This window comes from Natator depressus, chromosome 2, assembly GCF_965152275.1.
Source record: "Natator depressus isolate rNatDep1 chromosome 2, rNatDep2.hap1, whole genome shotgun sequence".
In the NCBI taxonomy this organism is placed as follows: domain Eukaryota; kingdom Metazoa; phylum Chordata; order Testudines; family Cheloniidae; genus Natator; species Natator depressus.
The window spans coordinates 86,016,213-86,041,444 of record NC_134235.1 but is presented as its reverse complement, the minus strand read 5'-3'; the positions used below and the strand labels follow the sequence as shown (position 1 = coordinate 86,041,444).

General features: G+C 40.7%; 1 protein-coding gene across 11 annotated transcripts in view; it reads right to left on the bottom strand.

Moving 5' to 3' along the window:
* Positions 1 to 25,232, bottom strand: part of PTPRM (protein tyrosine phosphatase receptor type M) — a 720,827-nt gene that overhangs the window by 66,876 nt on the left and 628,719 nt on the right. For all 11 annotated transcript variants that reach the window (XM_074944607.1, XM_074944608.1, XM_074944612.1 and 8 more), the window contains 3 exons: positions 12,308 to 12,395; positions 3,582 to 3,658; positions 632 to 668 (listed from right to left, as the gene is read on the bottom strand). In XM_074944607.1, coding sequence (XP_074800708.1) covers positions 632 to 668; positions 3,582 to 3,658; positions 12,308 to 12,395 — 202 coding nt within the window. The remainder of the gene's footprint in view (positions 1 to 631; positions 669 to 3,581; positions 3,659 to 12,307; positions 12,396 to 25,232) is intronic.

The following is a 25,232-nucleotide window of genomic DNA, read 5'->3' as shown; positions in this document are numbered from 1 at the left end:
TGCATCCGATGACGTGAGCTGTAGCTCACGAAAGCCTATGCTCAAATAAATTTGTTAGTCTCTAAGGTGCCACAAGTACTCCTTTTCTTTTATCTGACTTTCAGAAATTCAATTTTCTTTTCAAAGTGTTGCAAGCCTAGTGCGTCTTTAGGTCCTGTATTAAAACCTGCTGGGTAAAGTTTTCCAAAGCACCTAATTCATTTAGCAGCCTAAGTTCCACTGACTTTCAATAGGATATAGAGAACTGATCCTAAAAGATATTTAGGCACCTAACTCCGATAGGAGGTTCCTATGTCACTTAGGCACTTTTGAAATTTTTGCCTGTCATCTTTTTCACTACTTATTTGTCCTTTAGCAAGTCCTACTGAGTCACATAAGCCAAAAGTAAGGGTAGATATTATTTTTCTTCTACACAACACTACTGAACCCAAAGGTAAAGACAACTCAACACTAAGCTCTTGGAATTTGGAGAGTTTGAATTAAAACTGCTTGCCATATCTGGGTTCATAGAGTAATTTTGTATTTATTGTGGCAAAAATATGTATTACAGAGTATAAACCATCATACAAGAATGTTTGTAGTTTTTTGTTCACACAACCAGCAAGAAATATATAAAGTGAGATTAGCTTACCTTGAGTAGCAATGTAGTGATTTGGCCTGTGATAACCCTAAAAAAATGGAAAAAAAGTTTTGAGTCAATTTGCAATGCAATGCACCATCATGTGCTGGTATGATTGTCATGTCATAGAGACTAGTGTTCATAACCCTACTGAATATCACAACAACAAAAGTTACATATTAGGAGCAAATTCTGGCCTTTCCAATGAAAGGCATATTGCGGGGGCACAAGAAGCAGCTGTGTTGTCTGGACTGGAGGGTCCCATAGCTATTGGCTTGCGCAGTGCCTGGGTAGAGGACTGACTTAGTATGTTTTGGAAGTTCCTTACTGGCTTCTCTGAAAAGGAGCAACATAAATTTAGGTGCACTTGGTAGTCTGGACACATCCCCAAGCCCTCAAGCTGTGAAGTTCTGCTGAGTGCAATGCTAGTTCCCTGCTTAGCAGCTAAGAGAACGCTAGATTTATAGTCAGCATGGATGCTGCGTGTGTGTGCTAGGAAGGGAAGAGGTTCTCTGTGCCCTCTGGTCTGCTCACAAATTACTTCTGAACAGAAAAAGGGTAAAATCTATGAAGAAATGTCTTGGTGTAAACAGTTTGTCCAGCTCTAAATAGGAATTACACTGAAAAGTAATTCTCGGTTTCTTTCTGTGAAGGCAAGAGAAACTTAATCATATGCTGGCTGAGCAATCAACACTTAACAATTTTTGCATTCTTTATAACAAAGAATATTGGCTCTTGATAGGATGCAAACTAGAAACAACAGAATTTGTATAGTATTTTTGTTTCTGATGCTACAGGATTATTGCCAAGGATTTAACTCATGTAACAGTACATCATTATAGACAGTCATATCAATATTAATACCAAAAGCTTTAAATAATGGTTAGGTTATGACACCAACTAATAAAAGGAAGAAATATAAAGTTATAGCTCATACTCCATATCAACTTGCCAGTGTAGAATGTGTTAAGGGTAAGGAGTGAAGTGAGGCACCAAGACCGAAGTAATCTGAAGAACCCTGGAGAACAGAAAATGTTACAAGAACTACTGAAGTGGTTCCTTTATATGCCATTCTGAGGCAAACTCTGAGTGCCTAAGGATCGAGACTTATTTGTATGACGGTGGATAGAGCTGGCATTTCTCTATCCGAGCATCATCTACTAGCTGCGGGGTTGGATTCATTCAGACTACCAACAAAACAGGCACTGGGAGATTTAGTTCAAGGGAATGTCTCGCGATACAAACAGAGCCTTTTCCATGCCAATGCCTATGAAGCTGCCATTCCCACTGTAACTCCATTGTTCTGATATGACATCTATTACAATCTGCCTGCATGAGATAGGCTGCACGTCTGCATCTGTGAAACCGAGGACAGACAAATTGCCATTTACAATCGAATCTTGAATACCTTCTTGCTAATAAACAACCACAGTGTCTCCCTGTTTATGATCACTTTGTCTACTGATTTCTGATGATCCAAAGAAACTCAGATGCTTTGTACTACAGCTATCTTCTAAGGAATGGGAAGCTTTAGGCCCACAACCCTCACCAGTAGTGTCTTCTATGCTCACACAGCTGTCCCACTAAATTCATTCTGCTTTTTTTTTTTTTCAGGCACAGGAAGACATGATATGAAGCCATTATATCAGGGTCTTGAACAAGAGCATGTGATCCAAACCCTCCTCCCCCACATTTTGTGGATGTTCAGATCTGGATCCAAAGCATAATTTGAATTATACATAAGCAACTAAACCCCGAAACCTGAAGTCTGAACAACCCTGAACCTTGGAAAAGTTTGCATTTAAATCCCAATCCAACCCCTCAATTTGGGTCCAGCTCTACTTTTTATTACACAAATTTCTGTCTACAATTTTATTACTCTTTTAAATGGAAATGTTTCTGTTTTTATCTTTACCTCATGGTTAATGTGTTAAGTTTCTGAAACTGTAAAGAATGGGGTAGAAATATAACCCTAATCTGACTGCCTTTGAAACATATTACTAACTATCATTAGAAGGCGATAACCCAAAGATTGTTATATAAGAATAAGGATTAATTTGGTTGCTCTATATTGTATGAGAAAAAAATCTACTAAATTCCCTTGTCAGACCTGGTGGACACGTGTGAACCAGAGACTGTGACACCTTCATTAAAAGGTGTCACTGGGGAAGAAGAAATCACTGAATGTAGGCTGCTGCCTGTCTAAGAATCAGCAATTGTTCTGTACTCTCATGTCTAGTGTTGAACATTAAAATTACTGAAGTTTTCATCTCTAGATTTCAGGCTTTAGACAGTGTTGACTTTTTCTTGATTTTCAATTCTACTTTTGATTTGATCCTTTCAACCAAAAACCATGCTGTCTCTTAAAGAATTTATTCTAATGTAAAACATTAAGTTAACATGATGCAGAATGAACAAAGAAGCAGTCTTCAATAATTAAAGACCCTACATATTTAATGAAATGTCTTGCTTGCATTAGAAGTACTGGTTAACAGCTGCAGACTATACTTTGAAGGCAACTTAAAAGTGTAGCAATGACAGGAGATTGCAAATCACTGCATTAGGAATTACAGAGTTTTGTCACATTAATATGCAAACAGCTTTCTTTTAAATGTGAAATTATGCCAAGTTGTTGACAGACAATGTAAATAACATTTCCTTGGTCCATATAAGCATCAGAAGGCAAAATAGCCACGTAATGTTGGTGGCAAAGTTTCGCTCCAGAGTGTGGCAGTTTCAAGAAATGACTGAACTCATTTTCTCACTGGCAAATATTTGGTGTTTTATTTTTTCTTTATTGCATATGTGGGTTCCCATGACTGTGGTTTCCAGTAATGTTTGGCAGCCAAAACTGTGATCAGCTATGCTAGCTATAAGAATGGGCAATAAAGTGTAAAGATAACATGGACCATGTTTGGCTGAACAGCGATGTTAACTTTGTTTACTACATCAGTATACATACGTCAATATAATTTCCATTGATGTAATCTGAGTTTGTTTCTCCTTCAATTGGCTGCAGTCTCACTCGAGAATGATCATCTGAAATGGAACAACAGATAAAACAAAGTAGTTTGGTGTGCTTTTAATTGTCACAAAATATAAGGTCACATTCAGAAAGAAACCCTTAATACACATATTACTTTAAAGTCAAATGACAAAGTTTGCACTTTTCAAGTTTCCTGTCATTTGGTTTTGGCTCAAAATGAGCTATCAGATGTTATATATACAGTAAAACCTTTCCACTTTGCACTTCAATCATTTATGAACCCCATAATTCCCAATGATTTTGGAGCTGAATACATCTGATATTCAAACCACTGCCACCACTTCTCTTTCCACCTAGAGAATGTGAAACAGTTTTTGCAACAGTCAAATTGCCTTCATTAATACATTTAACTGCATTCAACTGTCAAAAGCTCAGTCATTTGCAAAGTTCTCCCATTATTAGTGCAAAGTGATTATGTAAGGCATATAACAAGGTCTTGTGGGAGATCATTATTTGAAGAGACAAAACAACCAACGCTAAAAAATAACTTGGTATATCATATATATATTCTTTAAGAAAAATCAGTTTCACTCCCTCTATATGTTGTTTCAGTGATTTCTTTTGAACTGAGGAAGGGACTTTTCTACCTACTTTCAGATCTTGGATAATATCCCATTTCTCCCCCATGCCATTTTTCAACTGAGGTTGTCCTTTCCTGGGTGAGAAATGCTAGATTACTCTGGAAACTATTCAAACTTACTCTAACAGTAAGGGGGGTGGAGTCAGCATTTCCCACTTAAACCATGAATGGGACATACACGTGAAGAAATAATTTAGAATATTAGAGAGAAATTTAGACATCTCTCAGGGAAACAAATCTGGCACTTGCTCCCTATGGAGAGGAGCTCAGGGTTTGCTATACCAGAACAGATCAATCAAATTCAGTACTTCACCTTTGGCCAGAGCTAACAACTGATGCAACAGAGGATAGCGGAAGAAAAAAAGAAAAGAAAAAAAAGCAATCCTGAGATTTGATTGCTTTTATTTTATTGATATGCTATTAAAGGTCATAAATTATCCAGCCCTTTTGTCAATACAGCAACTGCCCTTTAGCGGTAATGAGTTCCACAGATTTGCCACAGTATAAAAGAGAATTTCCTTTTCTTTATTCTAATGCCACAGCTATTAATTTTGAAGTGAGATTCTACTCTGAAAAGTGATCCTAGCAAATAAGATATTGTGGAGTTGCACACTTATTTTCTTTCAGTGAATTTCATATTCCATATGTGATCAGTTTGTGATTAAACAAGTAATCTTACAAACTCAGTTTGTGCTCTAAGAGTGCAGGCTGGGGTCTTCCTGTTTTGGGTATCATCACCAGTGAGAAAGTTCTGCAGAACTAACAGTGACACTTCTGCAGCTGCCTTGCCTTCAGGTTATTGTTTTAGTGACACCTATGAAACTCCCATTGCCTTCAGTGGGTATGCATAAGCATATTTCAGTTGCTCATGGAGCACAAAATGGAATAGTATTCAGTTCTCACTCTGTCTCTTTTAGTTGTGTTGGCTCTGCAAGCCAAACTGAAGTTAAAAAAAACCAACCAAACAAAACCACCCCCCAAAGCCCCAAACAAAAACCATTCTTCTCCCCCCATAAACACATACTTTTGATCATTAAAGTAAGCAAATGTGACTCTGAATATACTAAAAGGGTGGAGTTAAAAGATATTGAGTAAAAAGATGCCATGTTTACATGGCTACTTTCCAGACCGGAACCACATTTAAACAAGTATTCCCTTGTTCTTATACTGTGGGATAGCATTTTTTTTTAAAAGAGCTGATGATTCTTTCCAGTATGCCTTTTCATAATTTACAACAGTCACAGTGGAGTCTCTAAAAGTTCTTGCCTTTTCTAGGCAAATTAATACTAATTTTTGCAGTCTCACCATATGCAAGTGCTGCCACGCCTGTCTAACTCTCTTTGATACTCTTCGCTGGACCTTCTCACCTAATTCTCAGGGATATTTTTCATAAAACAAGGGGACAAAATTGGACAAGACATGACCATAGTTCAATATTACGTTACACTTTCTGTACTGTTTTATTTTGATTTTAATTATGCACCCGATCATTCTATCTGTTGTTAAACCATCTGCAGCACATTTGGAAGACATCTCCATTGAACTGTTCTCGAGCTTTTTTTTCCTAAGTCAACCCCAAAAATTCAGAGTCTGTTAGTTTATGTCACTTATGTAAGTTCAAATTATTTTTATCCTATTTTGCATTATCTTGCATTTATCCAAACTGAATTTCCTCTGCCATCCAACTGTCCAATGAATTTAAATCCATCTAAACAACATCACAATCCTCTGTAAATTCTATGTACACTGGTCCAAATGCTGTTTGTCATACAAAACAATGTGCTTCCATTGAAGTTTGCTCCATTGAGGCCTTCTGTATTTGGCCCAACCACTTCAGGGCCATCAGCAAACTTCATCAACTTACCATCCACTTCCCCACCCAAATCTCTGAGGGTTCAGCTATGCACTGGTCCAATGCACCTGTCTCCATGCTTCCTCAGTCGGCAAGGTGATTGAGCTAGATCCCCCCTCATTACAAAAGAGAGCAAACTGCTGGCAGGGTGTGTTCTGTGAGGGCCCTGCAACTTTGGAACTTGCTCCTCCTCTTAGTTCAAAATATTCCAAACCTGATGACTTTTTGGCCAGGTTGCAAGAGCTGTTTGCTTAACAATATTTTGAGGAAAAGTTGAGGGTATGATCCTGGGATGTGTGGAAGTGGGTTGAAAGGGGCTCTTCTGTTGCTTGGAATTATTGGTGACCTGAGTTAATGTGTTACCTGTATGGTTATTAATGAGTGCTGCTTGCTGGCCAAGTTATTGTGTTAGCTGTATCTGAGTACGAAGTGCTATTAGGTGGTCATCATAAGGTTGTTGTAACTATAAGTGATTGTTAGGGCACCTAATGCTTTCTGTATGGGGGATCTCTACTGTAGTTAAGAACTAAAGAAATAAATAATGACATAATATGTGGCTATTGAAAGGAGCAGGATCCAAGCTCATCACCCTGCAGGACAATGGAATACTCACTGGGGTTATGGCTCTGAGTATCAGGGGAGAGAAGGGATTCATGTCCCATATTACCTCCTCCTGCCAGGGCAAGTGGGTGGGAAAGGGATAGCTAAGGTAAGAGAATGGACAGGGAATGGCAGGGAGTAGGCAGTCCCTTAGTTCCTTCCCATCTTGCGCCCCTGGAGCGAAGAGGGTCGGTGATTCTCACAGCCACAGTTCTTTCTGAGCGCTTCACCTAGGGTGTTGCAGCTACGGGTTGTCCCTAGAGGCTCTCTAGTCCAGATATATTAAATAAATCTGAACCAAATTCCAACCCCAGGTTCCCAACAATTGATTCTTACTTAGCTAGTTTTTACACATTTGTCCTTTTTATGTTGTTCTTCTAATTAATAGTTTCCAAGGGGGGAGCTTATCAAAAAATCTTGGAATATCCAGGTCAATTATGTTCATCAGGTCATTCTTATCCGCTCATTTATTCACTTTTTCAAAGGAATCTAACAATCTGAAGAGGCTTGATTTTCTCTTTCAGAAACCATGCTTCTTTGACCTATCAAGTTATTTTTATCCAGGTGCTGTGCTATTGTATACTTAATTAAGCTATTAATTGGTTTCTTCAGAACTGAGGTGAGGGTCATAGGCCTTTAATTCCCAGGATCTTGCTTAAAAAAGATACCACATTAACAACTTTCCAATCTTCAGGCACGTTTGTTGGCTTATAGATTTTGGGCCTGATCCTGCTCCCAATGAAGTCATGGAGAGATTCCCATTGACTTCAATGGGAGTTGGATTGGACTAGTATTGAATATCCTCCTCCGTATCTCCATGATTTCATGTATATTCCCTTTAAAACACCGTCAAGAGAACCTGCCACTCGACTGACCTTCTTCACTCAAGCTTTTCAAGTTACCTGCTGACTTTTCCTCTATGATTTCAATCTCTGCGAAGGCCACACTTAGATTTCTCATAAATAAATAAATATTTTAAGAATATAAATTTCCTTGTTTTTCCCTACAGGCCAAGTGATAAAGCCTGGTAAAGTCCAATGCTAAATGTCCATCAACTTCTCTGCTATTTCATTACTTTCTTTTCCTCCACTCTCTCCATGATGGTCAGCTTTCAATCACACATGCAGCTTCAGATTTAAAGACTTAAAAAAATTATTTAGCTTCATATCTTTAGTTATCTTCATATAATCTCTTTCCCCTTGTTACTTCACATCTGCATCTTACTTAGTAGAACCTGTGCTCCATGGACAGTGGCTAGGAATACTACAGGAGCTGAAGAAAGATGATTACACAATTTCTATTCACTTTCTATGGGATTTGGGTGGCTAACTTCCTTGATCTCTTTGAAAGTCCCAGCCAGTATTTGTGTGGTTTGGGCCCATTTTCTTATTTTTAAAGGATTTTTTTTAACAAATCTAAAACAGGCACTTTTTTCTGTGTGCGCTTAATCACATAGCTTTTTGACTCAGAGATACACAAGCTATATGTGCATCTAACACATTGTTCTTAAATAGCCTCCAGGCTGATTACCTGAGTTTTTACATTTTTCCTTTATCCTTCAGTCTGCTGTTAACTACTTTCCTCAAAGCTTTTAAACAGTCTCATTTCAAGTTCATTGTCAGTGTGTTACAGTCACCCTCTATTGATATCAAACCTATTTTTGCACTGATCACACCACCAACCACTTCAATCTTCAAAATTCCTTATGCTGAAATTAATTTTTCTTTCTAAGTATGAACATGAGCATTTCATCCTGCCCCTTCCTTATGCATGTGCACATGCACATACACACCAGCCTGTGGCCAGTATTTTCAAAAGTGATGAGTGATTCTGTGTGCCCTTTTTCCCCCCTAAAACACATGAATGGATACCTGACTTTCAGAAAGTGCTGTGTCTGAAAATCAGGCCCCTAATAAAGACATCTCAAGTTGGGCACCCAAAATCATGTCATTTTTGAAAATCTTGGTCAATATTATTTTCTCATTTGATCAGGGCTGCAGTAAGTTAAAAATGAATTATTATAGATAACAGAAATCTTTCTTAAGGGACAAATGAATATTACGGTACCTACGCCCATAAGTAACCACTGTACAGTAAATACAGACATAACAATGTTCCCAAGCACAAGATTCATTTAACAGTTTCAAAGTCATTTTTTGGTTCTTAACGTGGAAACAACATAAAAGAAGACATTTATATTTAATAAAGAAGAAACACATTTTGTATAGGTGATTAGATAGTGGTCAGCATTTAGCATAATGATGAAGCAGCTCACAAGTTGCTGTAGCCACCTTCTCATTGTGAATGGGGCAGGCTTGTATCTAATTAAATTTACATCACCTGGATAATGTAATGTACACTGCTACTTTGACAAGCTCCCTCTGTGTTGGCAGCTTGGTGGTATTGCTTTAATTTCCTTACAAAGCAATACTGACTACAAATAATAGCATAATGATGGCATCTTGGAGGATTTAAACAGAGAGGATAAAAGGGCTGAAAAACCTACATTAAACTCATATTCTAAAACAACATATGTTTCACTGCAAAAAATATACCTAGAATATATGGCATCTAAGCCATCTACAGTACTTTTAACTTCTTAAATACCATGTAGAAAGAGGTGGGTTTTTTTTAAATGCCTTAAAAGCATAAGCCAATATTCTGATAATAACATAGGGATTCAATTTTAAAAGTAGACCTCTAAAATTATTCTCCCCAATTTTGCCACGCACCCATTTCTTTACACAAAGCCCACGTACAATTCAGGTAATTCCAATAAGTAACTACACCATTTGCATAAAACTAATTAACATACAGCAAATTTGTGGGCCCAATTTTAGAGGCTCTTTTAAAAAGGTTGCCCCTCAACATAAATAATGTGTTGTAATTTTAATTTGTATTATTCTAAATTCTTACTGCCACATAGATATGTTTTATTGATAACAACTCAGCTCCATCCAACTATCTCTGTTTCTTAAACATTGACGACATATTAAAAGCAAGTTGAGATACAAACAATCTAAAGTAACATTTGCCCTCTTAGAGAGTCTCCAGTATTAAGTGTAATTATAATTATTTCATGCATCGAGTAACTTTTACTTGTTTTCCCTTTGCTAGTCATCACTTCTTCACCCCAGATCTGTAGTGCTACTAGTCTTCTACTTATTTCAGCTCGGAACCCAAAATAACAGGCTGTTTAGAACACATTAAAAGAGGTGCCTGATGCAGCAAAACTCTGACTAAAAATGTGGATCTATTGTCACGTCAGGAGATAAAATTTTATAAAGGAACAGAACGCATACAGATCTCCATATCTCTGTTATTAAGAACCTGTTCTTATTTGCACTCTGGGCATTTTTATACCTAAATAATTATATCAATTGCATATATTTCTATGCAACATACTCTCACAAAGAAAAATTTTGTTAAAAAAACATTTAGGATTCTTTAAGGGTATCCATCTACACAAACATTGTAAGCAAAGAAATATGCAGCTAACGTATCCTTCTAAACATCACATTCATTATTTTCACTAACAGGCTTCACCCATCTATAAAGAAGTACCATAGGTCTCCAACACGTCCAGTAGGACAATACCCATACTACCTTTGTCTCAATTACCCTGTGTGATGGGATATAGCTGGCTTTTTTGACTCCCTATGAAAGGCCCTGCAGTCCTACTAAACTCTGCCCCAGGAAGAGCGAGGTGGGAAGAAAAGAGCAGCAAAGGTGGTTCCTCAAGGCCTGCCTAGAGTGGCTTCACTGACGTAGCCATCTGGGAAGCTAGAAAGACCTGGTCCTCCAAGGGCTAGCAACAGCCAATCAGAGCCCAGCAGGCTCAGATAAACGAGGCTGCAGGGCATTAGCAGGTCAGTTCCTGGTGGGGATCAGAGGAGAGAAGAGTGCTCCTCTCTGGCACGGAGATAGAGAAGAGCCTGAGGAAACTGGCTCTGATATAGGTCTATAGACAGAAGGGCCTGGTAGGAAGAGGCCCAGGGAAACAGCAGTCTTATGCCAACATCTTCTCCCCATTTTCCCTGTGACTGAAGCTGAGATCTTGTGTCTTCCTTCTTCCTGTATCCCTTCTACCTGCTCCTGCAACACCCCATCTCATAATTCCCCCATTCTTACCCCTCCTCTGCTTCATCTCACTTCTTCTTTCTCACCTCTCTTCTTCATCTCTCCCTCTCATCTGGTTCTCTCCCCTATCAATACAAACAATGCTTTAGTTTCACCCATCTTGATTCCTTCCCCTTGACCCTATTGGTCTCTCCAGCTACTGTCCCCTGTCCCTTCATCTCTAAAGCTCATAGAACTCCTTGTCTACAAGGACAGCTTAGAGTTCTTCTCCTCAGATTCCACCACTGGACTCTCTTCAATCCAACCTCTGCCTATCCCATTTCACTGAAACTGCTCTCACCAACATCTATAATGACTTCTTCTTGACCACAACTCAGAACAAGTACTCCATCCTTCTTGAATTGTTGGTTATCACTGACATACAGTAGAACCTCAAGAGTTACAAACACCAGAGTTATGAACTGACCAGTCAACCACACACCTCATTAAGAACTAGAAGTATACAATCAGGCAGCAGCAGAGACAAAAAAAGAAGCAAACGCAGCACAGAACTATGTTAAACGTAAACTACTAAAAAATAAACGGAAAGTTAAAAAAAAGATTTATACAGTAAGCAAACTGTTTCTGTGCTTGTTTCTTTTAAATTAAGATGGTTAAAAGCAGCATTTTTCTTCTGCATAGTAAAGTTTCAAAGCTGTGATAAGTCAATGTTCAGTTGTAAACTTTTGAAAGAACAACCATAGCATTTTGTTCAGAGTAACAAACATTTCAGATTTCAGAGTAGCAGCCGTGTTAGTCTGTATCCGTAAACATTTCAGAGTTACGAACAACCTCCATTCCTGAGGTGTTCGTAACTCTAGTTCTTCTGTAGTCCACCATGCTCCTCTTCTCGAAATCTTGCCCTCCCTAAGCTTTTGAAACTCCACCCTCTGCTGTTTCTCCTCTTACATCTCTAATAATTATTTCATTGTTTCATTAGGAGGATCCTCCTCTTCCCAACTGTCATTCAGCTCCCACAGGCCTCTGTACTTGGCCCCTCCTCTTCTTCCTCCATACTGGTAATCTCATTCACAAATGAGGCTTTAATTAACCTCTGTAATGATGACCCAAAGATCTACCCTTCTCCTGTCATCTACACCAAAATCGTGGCTTGTGTTTCTGACATCTCCTCAGGGATGTCCAGCTGTCAACTCAAGCTCAACATGGTCAAAAGTTGAGCTTTTGATCTTTCCTATCACTGTGGACAACACTATTTTCTTCCCTGTCACTCGAGCCAGTAACCACTTCACCTTGAATGGTCCCTTAGAATATGTGCTAACTACTAATGCTAAACTATCTGTTTGATCTTGTATTTAGCTGTGGCACTCTAAGTACCTTTACCAGACCTGAGGAAGAGCTCTGTGTAGCTGGAACGCTTGGCTCTCTCATCAACAGAAGTTGGTCCAATAAAAGATATTACCTCACCCACCTTGTCTCCCAGAAGCTAAAAGGAACTTAACAAAGTATCACAATTATGCTGCCAACACTTACATGCAATGATATTCCCATATCTATTCTTCATTCTGTTTTCATCTTTCTTAGCTGAGTCCCAGGGTGCAGACTGTCCTTCAAAGAAACTCTATTTAAAAAAAAAAAAGATAGAAAGAAAGTGACATTAAGAAATTCAGTATGGAGCAACAGGAACCTTAAGAGTAAAGAATAAAGCAATGGAGCATGGAAGAAATACTACAACAGCCAAAATTACAGTTGTTAAAGTGACATTCAACTAATTTGCTTATCTGATAATGACACCAGGCTCTTCTTTGAACAGCACTTTTCTTTCAGTTCCATGTTTCACATGGAGAGTTTGACACAAGAATAAAGTGTGTATCAGCAAGAATGATTTTTGTGCGAGGAAGAGTTAGTTAACTTTGCAAAAGTTTCGTGCTTGTAATGCTAAGCATAATTGACTAATTAACGTGCATTGTCCAAATTCTGCTCCTTATTACACCAGCGTAAAACTGGAATAAACCCAGTGATATTACTGATAGCAAAATTTGACCCTGTGTTAATAATATACTACCAACAGTTTCACATTTACCTGGTGATAGGTGGCTATTCAGTCTCTTAACACACAGTGGCATTATTCTTAATTTGCATTCAATTGGCCTTTTATTAAAAACATTATTTACAAAACCACCAAGATCATTAGATAGTCAGCAAAGAAAAATGATGTAATTTTATGAAAAATACAATCTTATTATTTGTATTAGCTTTATTAAATACAGTACAGAGGCTGGGTGAATGTTAGATAAAAGTAAAGATGTAACAATATCTCTTTATATTAACAAAATACACCACTTGGCATAAGAAAAACAACCCTCTGTTGTCCACTTTTCACATGCAGTTCGGGTTCTAAAATAATGACTTTCCCAGTGTTTTTGGGTGCACTGTGTCCATAAAAGTCAGGGCGTCCTTAGGCATACAAGGTTGTGTAGGGCACCTGAACATTGGGGGCACCCCTGGGTCTTAGTGTCCTCCCTCCCATCTCTTCCTATCCCTGTTCTGACCCTTCCTGCAGGCTCCCACCACAACTGACTGCTGCAGCCTGGTGAGTCTTCCTCTGGAGGGGATCTAGTACTTAAAAGTGAAAAAGCCTTCCAGCCTGCCAGGCCTATTAGCACAACACTGAAACTGTAAAAGAGCCATTCAAGTGGTAATGAAGCCATTTAACAGGCATTTGCCAAGCCCTAAGTATATACTATCAGTTTCTGAATTTACTGCCCCTGCCTACACTGGCAAGTTTCTTCACAGTAAAGCAGCTTTCTGTGTTGTAACTCCCAAGGTGTACACACTGCCAAGCCACTTAGTGCGCAGAAACTGCGCAGTTCCAGGGCTATAAAAAACCCCACCCCGACGAGAGCTTTCTGCGCCAGGGGTACAGTGCTGCGATGCCAGTGTAGAAAACCCTGGTCAATTACAGTGCTGCGACTGGCCTCCAGGAGGTGTCCCACAATGCCTGTTTTGCCTCTCTGGTCATCTGTTTGAACTCTACTGCCCTGTCCTCAGGTGACCAATGGTCATCCCCACCCCATACATTCCTTTGGAATTTTGAAAGGCCCCTTCCTGTTTGCTTGGTGATGCATGCAGTGGTCTCAGCGCATCTTTTCAGGTGGCCATGCCTGCTCCATGCACCAGGCAATCCCTGGCTTAGAGCAATGCAGAGCTGCTGGACCTCATCAGCATTTGGGGAGAGGAGGCTGTCCAGTCCCAGCTGCTCTCCAGCCATAGGAATTATGATACCTATGGACAGATTTCATGGTGCATGACAGAAAGGGGCCATGACCAGGACACACTGCAGTCCAGGGTCAAAGTGAAGGAGCTGCGCAACGCTTACCACAAGGTGCGAAGGCAAACTGCTGCTCCGGTGCTGCGCCCACGAGCTGCCGGTTCTACAAAAAGCTGGACATGATACTCAGTGGCGACCCCACCTCCACTGCGAAGGCCACAGTGGATACTTCAGTGGCTCGTGTGCCAGTCGAGTGTGGACCGAGCCAGGAGGAGGAAATCTTGGACTAGGATGTAGAGGAGGAGGGGGACCCAGAGGCAGAGGATGACTTGGAGGTCAGAGATGCGTGCAGCCAGGAGCTCTTCTCTACTCCGGAGGCTAGCCAGTCACAGCTGTCAGAGCTTGGCGAAGCGCAAACAGGAGAGGAGGCCACTCGTAAGTGGATTTGATTTGGGGAATCGCTGAAGTGAGTTGTTGGAGGCAGGAGGGCTGCAGAAAGCAGGCTTGTGTCTGTATGATACACATACCATCATGAGCAGCAGAACAGGCTGCTGACTGACTCCCTCAGTTCACAGGAGTCTGCCTCAGAGATCTCCACAAAACTCTCATGGAAATACTAGGCAATCTGCTGCCGCAGGTTCTTTGTCAGACCTGCTTTGTTTCTTGCCCCAATAACGGTAACTTTGCCGCACCACTGTGCCATCATTGTGGGGAGAGACCATTGCTGCACACAGGCAAGCTGCATTAGGGCCAAGGCAGAAGCCGCAGTCTTGGAGAAGACACTCTCTTGATTCCCTGCTCACCTTCAGCAATGAGATATCTTCCATAATGAGCACAGCCTGTGGAAAATGTGGGGACAGGAATGATTATCAGGCCCCACCTACAGTGCTGGCTCTCCCCAAGAGAGAGTGCCCAGTATACAGTAGAGTCTGGGAATACTGATTTACCCGGCCCCTGTGGCATTTTGGGGGTCTTGTGGCTCGTGTGCGCTTGCCTGGGGTCAGCCATTTAGTGACAGGTGTGTGAGTACTAACTGCATTTTAAATCACTGAATCAGTGTTCTGTGTGTTGCAAACAATACTGCTTCTGTAAAATGTTGCGTTTTGGCTTCACAGAGATGACCTTGGGAGCCCAGTCTCCCTCTTTGTTATCGCCGGCTGAATGGCTGCGCAGAATTAGAAAGTGGCCACAAAGAACTAAGGAGGACTTTCTGCGTGACGTTATGCTGCACTTCATGGCCGAAAAACAGGAATTGAAGGAGTGGCAGGACAGCGAGAAGAGGGACCAAAAGGAGAATGCGGCGCGCCTGAATGAAGCCATGAAGCAGCTCTTAAACATTATGGAACACAACCTGACACGCTCCAGGCGATACTAGCTCTGCAAACCGAGCAGCTCTGCGGCCCCCTCCCTTACAGCTGCTGTTGCAAAACTCCTTCCCATGCGCCCTCCCGCCACTGCCAACACACTCTTATCAATCTCCTGGCTCCAGTCTATACCTGCGGCATTCGACTCCTCCTCCCTCACAGTCCAGCACTGCGGACTCCCACTACCCACTGCACTCAACACCCATCCCTCTGCAGTTTGGCCCTGCTGAAGTACAGTACCCACTACATTGTAATCCAAAGGAGAAGGTTGGCTATGATCCCTGGACATACACAAATCTTTAGCCGTTCCAGGACCTGGAACCTTCCCTTCCCCCATCCCCCTCACTGCTGATGTGTTTTTTTATTTGACTCTCTCCTCCGGTTGTTTTTTAATAAAAGAATTGTGTTTGTTTGAAAGCCACCTTTAATCCATTCGTTGGAAGCAAACAGAGCCCTGCAAAGCAACAGAAATGCCCAGAATCACAATGGGCATTATAACTTCCCCTACGGTGATCTTCTGGTGCGGGAAGAAAGTCCCTGCTTGCAGCTTCCTGAACAGGCCAGTGTTCCGAAAGATGCGTGCGTCATGCACCTTTCCGGACCAGCCTGTATTAATGTCTGTGAAAGCCCACGGTGATCCACAAGCGCCTGGAGAACCATTGAGAAATACCCTTTGTGATTAATGTACTCAGTGACTAAGTGGGCTGGTGCCAGAATTGGAATGTGTGTGCCGTCTATCACCCCTCTGCAGTTAGGGAAGCCCATTTGTGCAAAGCCATCCACAATGTCACGGTCTTTCAGAGCAGGATGCGATTAATGGCCCTGCACACTTCCGTCAACATGAGTCCAATGATCAACTTTTCCACTCCGAACTGGTTAGTGACTGATCAGTAGCAGCCTGGAGTAGCCAGCTTCCACAGTGCAATCACCATGCGCTTCTCTAATGGCAGGGCAGCTCTCACTCTTGTGTCCTTGTGCCACAGGGATGGGGTGAGCTCATCACACAGTCCTATGAATGTGGCTTTCCTCAACGGCAAGTTCTGCAGCCACTGCTCGTCATCTCAGACGCGCATCACGATGTGATCCCACCACTCAGTGCTTATTTCCCAAGCCCAAAAGCGGCGTTCCACTGTGGTCAGCACCTCCGTGAATGCCGCAAGCAATTTTGTGTCGTAGCTAGTACGTGTGGCGAGATCCATGTCGCACTCCTTGTCTTTGTAGTTTAAGGAATAACTCCACTGCCACTCATGACGTTTTAGTCAGAGCAAGCAGCATATTGGTCAGCAGTGCGGGATCCATTCCTGCAGACTGCAGAGGCAGAGTGCGCAGTACAGAAACTGTTGAAAGATGGCGCCAAATGCGGACGGAAGCACAGGGATTGCTGGGATGCGAAGCAATGCATCACGGGGGCATTGGGACAGGACCCAGGATGCCCCACGACCCCCTCCGCCTTCCCACAACTCTTAGCGGCAGAAGAGGAAAAGATGCTCTGGGGGATAGCTGCCCAGAATGCGCCGCTCCGAATACCGCTGCAAGTGCTGCAACTATGAATGCGCTATTGCGCAGGCAGCTGACCGTGTGAACACACAACACCAGTTTCCCTTCTTTGCTCCAAGCGGCGCTGTAACTCTGCCAGTGTAGACATACCCCAAAATAGTTGTTCATTACTGTAATATTTACTCAGAACATGTTAGTCTACAGGACCTTAGTTTAAAATTTGCTTCAAAAATATTTCATTAGTATGTTGCTGAAGATTATAAAATCACAATTCTAAAAATAGCTTGCATAGATTTTTAGATGCACCATCTGAGTATTCATCTTTAGCCTTAAATGCTTGGATCTTCAGACATATAGTTTTTAAAATAAATCCTTGAAAAGACCACCCTTACCTAAAATACAAATGTGAGCCCGGGGTGCCATGGGGCGTAGGGGCACCAGTTTAATCAAATGGACTACCATTTGTCTCCTTTTGCTTCATACTTCAAACATGTAATCCATGAAATCCTTCATGAACTACACTAGTAAAGGGAGGAAGAGTCCAAAGAAGCTCTTAATTTCTTGCTGGAGTCAATGGGAGACAAGAACTTTCAGCTCCCAAATGAGCACTTTGAATAAATAACCTAGAGAGCTATTAAGTCATGTGATAGATACACAATGGGCCAAATTCATGCCTCACGTAAGCAAGCACAATTCCAGCGGCTTTAGTGGAGTTTTATCCTCTTGCCCAAGGGCTGAATTTAGACAGTTGCTGTGGTGATACAAAGGGCTGTCTCCTTAGCCCTGTGACAAGAGGTTTTTTTGCATCACACTGTGAAATCCTGGTTCCTACCATGAACGTTTGTAATCTATTTCCATTGTGGGTAATACATGTTTATATTAAATATCTACATTTTTAAAACTGCTTTGGATTGTCTTAATTTTTTTTTAAAAAAAGATCTACAAATAAACCAAAAGGTTTTCTTTGGGGTTTTGTTTTTCTCTGCCATAAACGTTACTCTTTTAAAACAATTAAAAATAAAAAGCAAGCAACTTCTAAGGAAAATGGAAGAACAATGTCCACTTATGCTGACCCTCTCCTGGTAAGTTTTTTCTTGGGAGTTGCTCTAGTACTATGGTGGGGACTGGAGAGGTGAGATAAATGGAAGAAAGAGGTAACTATTGCACTGCTTGACCAGAAAAAATAAACAGTAATTGCAAAAGACAGCTGGAGTACAATTTCTTAGATTCCCAATACGTTACTATATATAAGCAGAGGGCTTGTCTACAAGGGGGGAAAATGTGCTGTGTGAGGAGTGTGATTTCTAATGCGCACTAACATGTTGTGCATTAATTAGTCCATGTAGACCCTGCTGGTACGCTTTAACGTAGTGTATCTGAAACAGTACATTAAAGTGCACTCTGCAACTGTTAGTGCACACCAGCATGGATTGTACAGACCAATTAACGTGTAACACTTTAGGGTTATTCAGAAATCACACCCCCATATAAAGCATTATCCCACCTTGTAGACAAAGCCAGAGACAGAGCAATAATCTATACTGGATTAGAAGAGATCATATTTGTCCCACAGGTAAAGGAAAGAGCAAATCACTCACAAGTGTTCTATCAAGATCTTTAATTACTTGTGAGAAGTACAAGCTTCATTCCAGTGTCCCCCTCCCCCCCAGTGTCTTTTAAGCATGTTGCCCTCCTGGGACAGAGGTGTACAAAAGTTCTCTGAACTGCACAGGGTATCACGGCAGCTGTCCATCTTAATAAGTCACCAGCATTAATAATTTTCTTTAACAGCCGCGATGTTGCACAGAGCAGTGACCCTGAGCGGCCTGTGTGAGAAGTGGCTGGTCCCACTCCTTCAACTCCCCACCTGGCCTAGCTGCCATGGACAGGTGCTGAGCATGCCAGGGAGCAGGTGCAGCAGAAGGAGGACAACCCCCCCCCCCCCCTGCGCCCAGCAGGCCAAGCAGAAATCGGGGGAGGGGGGGAATGGGACTTGACCCTGCATGCCCCCCTTATGCATTGCCTATGCAAAAAACTACCGGTACCTTTTCTTAGAGTGAAAATTTCAGTATGAAAATGTCAAATTTGTTGGAGGACTGAGGTGTACAAGCATTATCAGACACCAGGAGGAAGGTCCTATGGTGAGGATAAAGAAGGTGTTGGGAGGAGGCCATGGGGAAGTAGCCCAGGGAGTTGTAGCTGTCGCACAGCTGTTCCAGGAGGCACTCTAGACAGCTGCATTCCACAGGGCCCTGGGCTGGAACCCGGAGTAGAGGGTGGGCCCGGGTTCCCCCCAAACTTCCCAACTCCTGGTCAGACACAGGAGGAGTCGACCTGGACTGTGGGTTCAGAAAAACGGCCAAGCTGAGGGCTGCCGTGAAGGCAAGCAAGGCAAGCAAATCCACCAATAAGCGCCAGACCCACCAAGGTAGAGCAGGAACTTTGTCACATTTCTTTAAAAAATTGAAAATGTAACAGCTATATGGTGGAATGTAACATGGATATGGAGTGATCAATAAAGCAGGATCTAGGATGTTTCTGCTTGCTTTAAATCAATGCTGCAATGGTCAACATTAAAAAATAGCATTTGCCAAGAGTTAATGCACTGTGCTGCTCACACTAAGAAACAATTGCAATATCTCAGATAAGAGTGTGAGATAACCATTGTAAATTTTGACTTTTATTGATGACTTTTTAACTATGTCATTAGAAAGTCCTAGGGCTAGAAATGTTGGAACCTCTCTAAAAATATGGTTGGAAGGGGTTGGGGTTGGAAGATAGAGATGTGGGTGTGTGGTTTTGTGGGCAGATTGAGAGTCTAGAGATCTGGGTACTATTCACAGCTCTGTCATTGACTCTGTCACCTTGAGCAACTCACTCGCTCTCTCTATCAGTTTTTTCTATCTGTAAAATAAGGGCAGTAAAATGAATCTACCTTGTAAGTGCTCTGAGATCTTCCAATGAAGAAAGTTACAGGACTATTATTATTATTATTACTATTATTACAAAGCTGAAAGACTTTAAAAAAAAATAACTAGGGTTACTAGGTGACAACAATGTAAGTACCTAGCACATCATTTACAAAATGAAAGCACTGAAAAGCAAGGAAATGAAAAGTTAAGGCCATCATAAATCTTGTGCTGCCTGCATAATAAACACATTATTCACAACAAGTACAAAGACATGCATATTTCATTATAGCACAACTTTAACTCTGATCCACCGATTTGCTTTTAAATGTAAGATTTTTTTATTAGATCAATTTTTTTTGTATCTGATTTTTTTAAAAGTGATATTGTTAAGTGGAAAATATCAGTACATTTTTTTTTTAAATCAACTGACATAACAAAATTTTGGTTAAGTACTTCACACAGCTGTTTCTTGATAATAAGGTTCATACGTAGTTTAACAGAAAAGTGCACAATGTTGTTATATATGATACAATCATGCATATATGTAGACTTGCACTGATGCTGATCATTGTGCCACTCACAATGTACATTGTGACAACCGGGTGGGGTTCCTGGAATTGCGCGTTACTGTGCTACATCTCAGACTCAGCAGTTGAGAGTTTTGCTGCTGCTAAAGTATGTGTCAACTCCCTGACACACCAGCTTGTCTGCCCAGCCAGCAAACTCTTCAGACTCTGCCAGTCTAAACTTTGCCTAGCAGTGGACAGTGGTTTTCAACCTGTGTTCTGTGGAGGTCCGCAGATTATGTCTAAGATTTCCAAAGGGGTCCGCATCTCAATTAGAAATTTTTAAGGGTCCGCAAATTTAATAAGATTGAAAACTGCTGGCCTAGTAGATAATCAGAGAAATCCAACTGCCAAGTTCCTCAGAGATGTATCTTGCAGTCTTCTGCCCTCTCAGTGAATACTCAGAGGCTATTATGTTTGCTGCTTCCTTAAAGAGATAGCATGCAGAAGCTTATTACCTTAACTGGGGTCAACAAACACTCTATTGTAACCAAAACACTAAAATGGTTTACAGTAAAAGTAAAACAAGTATATTAAAAAGTCATAGGTTTAAGTGATACTAAGGATAAGGAATAAAGATGGAAAGGGTAACAAAAAACCCAAAAGTACATATACACTTCTAAAACTAAAACCTGATTTAACAAACTAGACTGTCTCGTTCAAAGACATGTTTCTCTCCACAGCGCCTTGCCAGCATCCTTCACAGAGCTCAAAGTGCTCAGTTTCTTTGTCTCCTCAGATGAAGGGTGACTTAGGGACTCTGTCCCCCTCTCTGTATAGCCCAGTATTATTCTAAAGCAGTGTCTCTCATCCTTTCTAGACTACTGTACCCCTTTCAGGAGCCTGATTTGTTTTGCGTAAGCCAGAGTTTCACCTCACTTAAACACCACTTGCTTACAAAATCAGACATAAATATACAAAAGTGTCACAGTACGCTATTACTAAAAAATAGCTGACTTTCTCATTTTTACCATAAAATTATAAAATAAATTAACTGGAATATAAATATTGTACTTACATTTCAGTATATAGAGCAATATAAACAAGTCATTGTCTGTATGGAATTTCAGTTTGTATTGACTTCGCTAGTGCTTTTTATGTAGCCTGTTGGAAAACTAGGCAAATATCTTGATGAGTCGATGTACCCCCCGGAAGTCCTCAGCGTATCCCTGGTTGAGAACCAATGCTCTAAAGGGTATTCCCAGACAAAGTTCCTTTTCCCTGCTAGGTGTAGATGCTGTGCTGTCTGGTCTAGACTCCATGCTGGTTTCTCCCCTCCTGGTGATTTTTACTATGCAAATGAGCTCTTCCTGTAACCTCCAATACAAATGAATAGCCTGCTGAATTTGGCCATGCCTGGTTTGAGGTGTTAGTCTATCAACTCCAGTTTATCAACTCTCCCTGACATGTCTGATTGAAACACATTTTACTCACATATCACCACAACATATGTAAAGTTATTTTGTGGAGGAACCGTACAGACATCACAAAAAATATTAATGATCAGTGACTTATTAATTTGCCAGTGATATATTACATGCTACCTTTTGTGTACACAGCATTACAACAGTGTGCTGTCTGGCACTGGGGTGCTCTTAGGATCATATACACATATATAATTTTTATATTATTTATTTGGACAGCTGTTGAGCTTGTATTTTGAGATCACAGATGACAGAACTGCATTTATTTTGAGTCAGAGTTAAGGTTATGGTCTCATGATAGAATATTCTTTTATATTAAGAATACTTTCTGGCCTACATCCTGCAAAACTTATACATGTGGTTTATTTTAAGCCGGTGTATGAGTGTTTGCAGGATCAGGGTGTTTAAGTAATTATGTGGCAAGTACAGATTTCATGATGTTCTCGGCCTTTCATTTCTTTGTTTTTCAGAGGTTTGAAAATAGTGCAATAGGTAAGTATGCTTGTCACCTGAAAACCTCAACTGGATTTTGAAAGAAAGTTTTTTGGAATTTCCCAGATTGGCTGGTTGGTTTTATTAAAACGTGTTTTAAAAACCAACATGCATACTCCTTAAGTAGCTTTGACGAAAGAGTTTATTGAAACAGACTGTCTACAAGCTGTACATCACCCCAAATGTTTGTGAGGAATGTCACACTCTCTCAGTGTTGGCAGCCCCACTGTGCACAAGCAATACTGCATTCCACTATCACTGCTTTTGTCACTGAAAGAGAATTTTTAGAGCTGGGGCCAGAGGAGAATATATTTACTCTCCGCCTTTTCTTCTCAGTCAGTTCCAATAACCGAGAATCCATGTCTAGTTTTCAAGTAATGAGACTCTTAAATATTTTACTATGACTGTCCTTAAACTGTCTGTTGCACAAGCCAATGTAAAAATCTGTGTAATCAACCTATCATCATTTATAAAGCACTTATCACCATGTTATTATAACTGAGGTGTGTACATGGATTAAAAAACAATAATGGCTGTCTGAGGATAGCAAATAAAATATATTGATACCTTCTGAAAATCATCCTCAGCGTCTGTGACATTTTCTGGGAAAATTCTTCTACCTGCTGAGACTTTCTAATACAATTTTGAAAATGTTATAATTTTATTTTTGGAGTACCAGCGGAGCTGAAAATCAGTCTTAAACAGACCCCCGGTTATAACCTTAATTACAGAGAGACACTGTATGGTTGTTCCTATGTGGTCTGATTCAAAAGAAATGATGTCCACTGCACATATTTTAGACGTAGACTCACCTGAGCTATGAAACAAACTTGTCAAGGCCAGATATATTTCAATTAGTCTACAAACACTTTAATGAGGAAGACAGCAAAAATCCCAACTCTTTAGAGCATTAATCCTCATAGTCCTCACTAGCATTAACATTTTAAAAAGAGAGAGTTACTCACCTTGTGCAGTAACGGAGGTACTTTGAGATGTGTGTCCCTCTGGGTGCTCCACTTTAGGTTTATATTGACACCTAATCGGAGCACCCACAGGGACACGACTCGAAGAAGAAGGAGAGTTGAACTACATTCTCTCCTTTAACTACCAACTCAGTCACTTTTTTTGTTTAAACACACAATAAGGACAAAATATGGTACTTCCCATAAGTTTACATCAAGGTGGTCTTTCTTCAAGGGGAAAATGCCCTCAATTCATCTTTTTATTTTTATATTTTTAAAGCCATAAATTTTGGAGCTCCCTGCTTAAGGCAGCCCTGCAAAACGGCGTCAAGAGATTCTGAACATGCTCAGAGATTTCATCATCAGTGCCCAATGGAGGCGTGTTCAAGTCTCAAACAGGTGGCCATGTTCAGTCTGTCTACACCCATGCCTGACTTCTGTAATTCTCACATTACTGCACAAAACCAATTTTTCTGAGTGATTATATGCTTTTGCAATCACTTAATGACAGTAGTGGCAAGTCTAATGATATAGTCCCTGTGATGCTGTATAAAAATGACTAGTTACACTAATACAGTCACCATGGGCACAAAGTTGGAATCAATCTTACAGAGAGTATGTTACGTAAGATATCAATACAAAAGTTATGAATCGCTAAGTATGACCATCTTGTTTATATGCAGGTATCATCTTTGTACCTAAAGTTATGAATATTTGCTATGTATTTGTATCTCATACATGTGTTTTGTTCTTGGGTGACACCCACAAGATAGATTTATATCAGGGCTAGACAGCTATGGGTTGATGGCCCATTAAGGAAACTCAGCTCTCACAATGAGCCATTGGAGAAACCCATCCCACGCAGTGGTTTTTCCTGTGGATGCCTCAGACAGCCAGGAGCCAATGTCCAACCCCTGTGATTCAGCAAAACATGTAGGGGCATGTGATATGCTCATGTGACCCTGGACTCCATGTAACTTTCCATACACCGGGGCTTTGTTTCTGACAGTAAATTTCCATGCATATGGCAGAGGATATAAAAGACACCTGAGACATCTCCATTTTGCCTCTTCCCTGCTCCAATTCTCTGGACAATGGATTTACAACTAAAAAGAGTATCTTGAACTATGGACTAAGCACCATCCAATCTTTTGGAAGTTACCAGAGAGAATGTTGCAAGCCAGAAGTCTAGTCCATCACTGCTACAAACCTGATATGAGGACCTTGCAATCATTTGTATGTATAGAACGTATTAGCGATTTATAACTCTCCTTTTCTTTTGTTAATAAATCTTTAGTTTGTTTACTAAGGATTGGCTGACAGCATGATATTTGGGTAAGATCTACGATACATATTGACCTGGGGGTAAGTGTCTGATCCTTTTGATTAGCAGAACTTCACATATGGTGAACTGGGTTTTCAGTAACCACTCACTATATTAGACCTGTTTGTCTGGATGGGAGCCAAGGGCTGGAATGGCTAAGGGGGACTGTGTTTGGCTTCTGGTTAACCGGTGTGGTACCGCAGAAGCTCTTTTGTTACTGGCTCGGTGAATCTAATTATAGACTAAATAGCCAGTTTTGCGGGATTGTCTGCCCTGATTCTTGCAGTCTGCCTTTCGTGTGGCATTATCAGTATGTTCCATCCCAGGCATCCAATCATAATCCGACAGAAATTAATAGAGAATGATACACTTTCTACATAATTTTTAAACTAACTTATCTATGCATCTAGTTCCTTATGCTGGTGCTATTGCTTTAGTATCTGACACTTCTTACAGGATTCAACAGCAGCAATATAATTTTCATTAAATTTTATTGTTTGGTTTAACACTTCTGTAGATAAGGAGAGCATTCTCTATTAAATTCTGTAGATTTTTGGAGTAATTTCCATAGAATCGTATTTAAGGTTAATAGGACCCCATTAGCTTCATACTGTTTTAAATTCTTTAGGATGTTTTTGAAATGATG